This window comes from Pagrus major, chromosome 17 (assembly GCF_040436345.1).
Source record: "Pagrus major chromosome 17, Pma_NU_1.0".
NCBI lineage: Eukaryota > Metazoa > Chordata > Actinopteri > Spariformes > Sparidae > Pagrus > Pagrus major.
The window spans coordinates 2,452,323-2,459,686 of NC_133231.1; the positions used below are offsets into that span (position 1 = coordinate 2,452,323).

At 41.3% G+C, this 7,364-nt stretch overlaps 1 protein-coding gene across 1 annotated transcript in view; it reads left to right on the plus strand.

Annotated features, from left to right (window-relative positions):
- The first annotated feature begins 1,101 nt into the window (after positions 1-1,101).
- Positions 1,102-7,364, plus strand: part of kpna5 (karyopherin alpha 5 (importin alpha 6)) — a 12,568-nt gene continuing 6,305 nt past the window's right edge. Inside the window, exons 1-5 of the mRNA XM_073485397.1 lie at positions 1,102-1,118; positions 2,615-2,748; positions 5,113-5,214; positions 6,130-6,229; positions 6,758-6,852. Of these exons, the coding sequence (XP_073341498.1) occupies positions 2,620-2,748; positions 5,113-5,214; positions 6,130-6,229; positions 6,758-6,852 (426 nt within the window). The 5' untranslated portion in view covers positions 1,102-1,118; positions 2,615-2,619. The remainder of the gene's footprint in view (positions 1,119-2,614; positions 2,749-5,112; positions 5,215-6,129; positions 6,230-6,757; positions 6,853-7,364) is intronic.

Genomic DNA, 7,364 nt, shown 5'->3' on the forward strand with positions numbered 1-7,364 from the left:
GTTGTCATGACATGACTCAGATCAGATCACACAGGACTAAATGACACTGTGTGATCCAATCAGCAGTGACGGGTGTGGGAACTGTGAAGTTAAAGAAACAAACATATATAAATTGCAGCATGTATGAAGTGGAAAGAAAAGGTTGCATGAGGCGAGACATAAGTGGACTCTAACAGGGACACTGGAGACAGAAGGAGAGAAGATCAAGAAGGAAACATTTACTCTCTTAAAGGTGCTCTTCCTCAGGTTTCTTCCATCTTTTCTTTTCTCTCCCTGTTAGAAGGTTTTTTTTCTCAATATGTGAAGTTTTTCCTCACTTGAATCGAGGGTTTGAGGACAGAAGATGTTGCTCACTGTACAGATTGTAAAGCTCATTGAGGCTGTGATTGTGATTTTGGGCTGTATAAATAAAAGTGATCTGTTTTCAGGATGGAATTTTTATCTGAAGGAAAATCTTCATTGATGCAGTTAATGTCTGAATAAACAAACTGTCCTCAAAGGACAACACAATGTTTTCATAATTTGACTTTGTTTGCAGTTGCAGGATCTTTCTTACAATGTTCTGGCCTCCTTATTCTCCCAAGGATTCTTGTTTATTAAGTTATGGAAATAAATAAACACTTAAAAGTTTGTATTATTAAGTTATTAATATTGTAAACATTCCCTCTCTGAATTTGAATTTATTTTCCCAAACTACACGGGACACCTTTGAAAGACACGAGGTGATGGGTGGGCTAAAGTGACAGGTTGATACACACTGTTGGACACTAGGGGGCGGTATGCACCATACAGATGTTTACGATCCGCCAGTAAATCGTGAAGGGAAGAAGAAGTGGATGAAGCGGGTACAGAAGGAGGTGGTGGAGCAAATAGATCCATGTGGTGGAGGCATGGATCTAATACATCCATGGGTGGAGGCGGAGAAGGAGCAGGAGGAGGAGGAGGAGGAGGACACAGTCGAAGGAAGTGACGTCAGATGTTGACGTGAAGGGTTTCCGGCTTGGGAGAAAGTTTCTATAGGACGCCATTTTGACTGAAAGAGGGACAGCAGCAAAGGTTGCAGCCGTGCGCATTTTGAGGTACGACCCGGCTGAGCCTCGGTGGGGACAGTCAGTGATGTGAGGATGATTCATTTGGACGGAGGATGTTGTCTTTGTAACCGAATACAGCTCAGATACCCGACATGTCCCCGCGTTAGGACGGAGCTAGCCGTGAAGCTAGTGAGCAGGAATAGCTCGAACACATTCAGAGGTTCTGTTTAAACTCGAGCTGTTGGTGGATTATCTGTCAGCTGAGTGCGTTCAGTCTTCATCTGGAGAGTTAAGCCCGAGGCTGTGTTTGAACGTGTGAGCTGAGCAGGCGGGCTGTGATCCTGGTGTATGTGTTGTTGATGATGAGCTCAGTGTTAGCCGGAACAGAGAGGGTTAGCTCGGGTTAGTTTGAGCCGTGAACACAGAGACGGCTGCTGTCAGGCTGCTCCACACAGTCCACACATTTAGCTGTCTGTCGTCATCTACAACCCGAACAACTGCTCACAGCACAGAGGGATTGACTTCATTATCTGTCGGACAGTCTCAAGCTGTGCTGGTGGTCAGAACCAGAACCCGCCATACTGACGTTAGTGCGGACAGAATCGAGCAGTGGATTACATCTGCTCTTAGCTCTGTTTTAGTGGATTATTTGCTGATTTAGAGAATATAAAACACTCCTTACTGTGAGATTGATTAAAGTCCTTGTGTGGTTCTTGATGATCATCAGTAAGCTTTAACTGGTCCCAAAAATGGGCCCGGGACTAAAGGAGTGCCACAGGGGTCCATCCTGAGCCCAGTCCTGTTGTTCATTTAATTAGATAATACACCCTATTGTGCTCTATTCTGTTCTGATTGTAATGTGATTTTGTTAGAAATAAAATATTAATAAGAACAGCATCGTTAGTTTGCACATCATTTAGTAAAAACACTGATGGTGTCGTACTGTCACAATGCAATATCTCTTATTATCCACCATCCCAGTCTGTGTATGATCTGACACACAAATGTGCTGTTCACCTACAAGTCAGTTGTCACAAGTCGCCATCTTTGCCTCTCTACAGATCTGATTGTCCTGTAGACTGGGTCCAATGATTGGCTGATGTTTGACAGACCCTGTTTAGCCGTGCTGTAGAGAATATGGCTTTTAATGGCTGCATGTAATGTCGTTAGGTGTGATGATATGTGACTTGTTGTACATCACAGTTGGTTTCGTAGTTTCTATTTGTTTTCAGTATATTTTGTGGTGATTGTGATGTGCTACTCAAAGACTGCAGATGAGATTCTCCTGTCTGAGATTGTCGTAATTGGTTCCTGACAAACAAATATAATAATAATATTTTGATGATAAAAATCAAATGATCTGCACTTACAAGTCCCAACATTTATATCCCTGTTGAGACTATTTTCAATAATTGCCACATACCTGAATGCAGCCCGGTGTGTTCCCTGTTCACTGTTCTCTGTGTGCTTGTTGCACAGTTTATTGTTGGTGCAGTGGTAAACAGTACTGTGCTGGGTCATAGTCACAGATCCTCAACAGTTAATGATGTTTGCACTGCCCGTCCTTCACTTGGACTTTTCAGACACGATGGCGAGTCCGGGGAAAGACAACTACAGGATGAAGAGCTATAAGAACAAAGCGTTGAATCCTCAGGAGATGCGTCGAAGGAGAGAGGAGGAAGGAATTCAGCTCCGCAAACAGAAGAGAGAGGAGCAGGTAAACACTTTCTCTGGATTAAAATCCTTTTATATTAAATGAAATGAATAAAGATAAAACAGTGGTTACCATGTCAGATAAAATTTCTGCTTTTGTTATTGAATCCATAAAACACCCATATAGAGAGCTGAAATTCCCCCCCCCCCCCCCCCCCCCCCCCTGTGTGTTGACTGAGACGATGTAGTTCACTGAGCGCTTTAACACAAAACTACATGACATTTTACTTTAATTACAACAAACTGACACTTTATTGACTTGGAAATTATCTTTTAAAAACGAGCATAATATGTGAGATTCATGACACAACTCAAACAGGATCAAACGTTTATTTGTCTCACTCCGTTCACTACCATACAGACTTCTTCCAAACCAGGAGGGGCGTAACTTCAGCTTTCTATTTTCCCCCCAGTTTACTGTTGGTGTTTAGAAACTTGACACCATTTACACAAGTGTCTCACAACATCAACAGTGGGACATTTCAGAGTTGGAACATTTGGGTTCCTGCAATAGAGTGGTGTAAGGAAGATTTGTAAGACAGTAGCTAACCCTGTGGTTAGCATGGCTCTGGTTCCTCTGTGGGATTATTGAACTACATTCTGGATTATTACAGAAAATAATCTGTGTATCAAACACAAGTTTATGATCCTTCCAGGTTCTGTTCATCCAGATAATCTTCACAGATGAACTCAACTTTGTGATGTTTGAAGCGTAAATTAAATGTGTAGCAGTAAAAAGCTAATGTTATCCTACAAACAGATGACATCATGGTCACATGACTTAAATGTCACCACCACTAAGCGTCTTACTACACAATTACTATAAAGGTTTTCTATAAACTGATCAATGTACAAATTGTAAAGTCAGAATTAGAATAGTTTGTAACTAAAGTGGGCCTGTAAAGAAGGACTAACACTTGTTAGCAACCACCGTTTTTAACACATGTAAGGGCATTGTAATTCAAACGTGGGGTATTTACTGACGGTACAGTATTTTAAGTTAAAAAAAGGAAATGAACACTTCTTTAGCTTGTGTATTACCACAGACCTTATTTGAGGCACTTTGAGGCAACCGAAGAACCATTAAAAAACCTTAGGACTGTCTCTTCCCTCTATATTAGGAGTAAATCTTAAGTATCTGCTGTTTCCAGTATCAAGAAATAAGACTCAATAGTGATACTACGGCCGTTAGGGTAACTGCAGCCATCAGCCAAGCCGTTGCAAGAGCGCGCATGAACCCTTCACAGCAGTGCAGCTGATGCCTTATCCCCTACACACACGAAGCAGCTGGGAAGCCGGCTCGCTGTGTGTAGCGACACACAAGCACACGATTTACCATTACGGTCTGAAAGGTACAGGCGAAAGCAAAGATAGCATATTGGGGCACAGACATATCGTCTCGGATACGGGATTGCTGTGTGTAAGCGGCTAATGTTGCTACACAGACACAAACAAACCGTTAGCCTGTGGCTACAGCCAGCTGCTAACGTCACCTCCCGGATAACAGGTTGGGCTTTCGATCCCGTATATAAAGGGACATATTTCTAACTATTCAGTGTCAGACTAAAGGACCGTGGAAAATGCGAAGTCTGTAACTATTCAGTGTTACACAGCGGTGGACTTAGTTACATGTTTGCAGCTAATGCTACTTTGCACGTTAGGTCACTCCGACTCCTCGTGATCTCATATGATTTTCAAATCAAGCTCTAAACATGACCTGTAATGTTTTCTTACCTGGTTACTAGGAAATGAGCCATGTTAGCATCTGTTTTCAGTCCCAATTTAAGTTGAAGCTGCCTCCATGAGTCGAACCCATATCCGATGTGTATTCGGGTGCCAGCCCGGCTTTGGTCGTAATTTCGTTTCGACTCACGACATGCCACTGATAAAACCTTTGTTTTCTTCTTAGTATGACTTCTTAGTGGACTTTGTGTGGTGGTGGGTCGTTTGCTGGCCGTAGCAGAATCCATTACTACCCAAACATTAGCTTGGGTCCACTGCGCTTATCTTCTTCCCGTATCCAAGGACGCGCATTCAGCATCATCGGACGTCATGTCCGCAGGACTGCGCGGGAAATTCGGACCACAAGTTGCAGTACATTATGCAGCACACAGCCTGTTCAAGGCAATGGAGAGATACGTGGGTGGGCTCATTCTTTTTGGTTTTGAAGGCTTCATCACCCATTAGCATTAAAAAACTTAAAATGCATGTTTATCTTTTCAAAAATCCTGCACCAAGTTCCTTTAAATGCTCTCAGTTACTGTAAAACCTGTGTTTTTGTCACATGTGCTGGTATGTTGGCTTCCATAATCAGTTCAGTGTTAAAAATATAAAGAACAGGTAAATCACGTGACCTCTGTGCCCACAGCTGTTCAAGAGGAGAAACGTGTGTGTACCTTCAAGCGATGAATCAATGCTGGAATGTCCAATCCAGGATCCAGACATCAGCTCCACAGTACCTGTTGCAGGTGTAAGTGTTGGTTTACTCTTTTGCTCATTCATTAAAGGGACATTTCATCCCAGAATCAAAACATTAAAACTTTTTCCTCTTACCTCTAGTGCTATTTATCCATCTAGATTGTTTTAGTATAGGTTGCCAATTTCTAGAGAGATCAGCTGTAGAGATAAAAAATAATGGAACGAGATGGGACTTGTCTTGTGGTGCTCAAAGCATCAGAAAATACTTCTGAAAAACTCAACAGCAATGTTTTTTTTCAGAAATATTTTTATTTTTATTTTGACTGCAAGCAATGTCAAAGCCATTTCATTGTTTGATTTCATTGATATCAACCTTTAGGTAAGAGGATGAACTGTCACTTTCGATGTACTTATCTGGCTAGAGCTCTGTACTATAAAGTGAGTTCGACACAGCCAGACTCTCTTTGTGCGAGTTGGCTCAACCAAACCTAAAACCCCAGACAGAGATAACGAGCACCACGATAGTGGTTATCACCCTGCTTTGTTAACCGAGACTTTCTTCTTCAGACTGTGTGCGCTCCCATTAAAAGGAGTGTTTGGTGCATCAAAAAGCAACACTATCGCTGCAAATAAGGGAGGAATGCCCCCAGAAAATAACTAATTGTGTATAGTTAATATATTTAGGTTATTTTACCACTCGGTGCACTCTCAGTACAAACCGCTTATTTCTAACTTGACTACTGCAACATCAACAGCAGCAAAAGGGATCCGCGTTTATGACACAGAAAACTCTGTCTTTAGACTCAAAACACCTCCCTGATACACTAATCTCACTTTGTAGTACACCCCTCTGGTACTGCTCACATATCTGTCTAAGGTCACATGTTTTCTATGAATATGACTGGCTAGGATCTGAACATGATTATTATAATTTTACATATTTTTTCTAATGTTGACATTTGTGCAGGATGGGGTCATAACCCCAGACATGATTCAGATGATCTTCTCTGAAGACCCAGACCAGCAGCTCATTGCTACACAGAAGTTTAGGAAATTACTCTCCAAAGGTTTGTGTTGCATCCTGGGAATTCAAATATTTACATGAGTTATTGGATCAGAACTTAAGAATTAATTTCGCTCTTTTTATGATTTATATCCAAGAAAATGCATAAAAGCTGGCATGAAATGACCCGATAGCAATTTAACCAACTTCTGAAACTTGTACTACGTCACATCTGTAGACCGCTAGACAAATGGTTTCTATAAAAACACCACTCAAGATTGAACTGTTCATTAAAGTCATAAAAAACAAAATAAAAACAGGATTGCTTGATTTGAGGAACACACACAGTTTGGGTGCATTTGATTGGACACTGTTAAGGAAGGTTCACCTGGATGAGCAGGTGGAATCACTTTACTGTAACAGTTTGAGTCAGTTACAAGTTAGTTTTATTACACTATCTAATGAACACAAAGGTAAACTGGCTCCTGATGTCAGTGTGCTTATTAGTTGATCAGAACCTTTAGATCTCTGTCATGCTTTGAACCAGGTTACATTCAAAGAGAGATGAGTTATGCTCTGTTCTTCTGCACAGAGCCGAACCCGCCCATAGATGAGGTTATTTCCACTCCTGGTGTTGTGAATCGTTTTGTGGAGTTCCTGAAGCGAAGTGAAAACTGCACACTGCAGGTGAGAGATTTCTACTAGTGTCTGTCACATCTACAAGTTATCTGGTCCTGGACAAATGGTGGAGTCACACAGATCCTGCTAAACGTAGGGTTGACTTCAGATTTTCATAAGGATTATTTTAATTTCCTTAAAACCTTTTTGACGTGAAATTGTAGATATTTATTGCAGACATCTAAAAAAAGATGTTATATTACTCCATCATTTATAACATTTTGAAAATATCTTTTTTTTAATTGTGCTTTTTACTGGCTGTAATGTTACATTCAGTGTTTTTATTTCATAGAAGGTTTTTTATCTACACCCGCCAACATGTGGCTTTGGTCTTCAATGTGAATGTGTTCAATGGGCTCTTACTCGCGGGTCACGGGTATTTATCGCCTCCAGCTCCTGACAGGTCTGATGTCAACTCCCGGGTGAACGCTCTCATTTACTCTCCCATGCTGCTGGTTCATTAATATCTTTCCATTCGTCTCTTTTCAAGCAGGTCTTGAACATTGTTCAGTCGGTGCTGA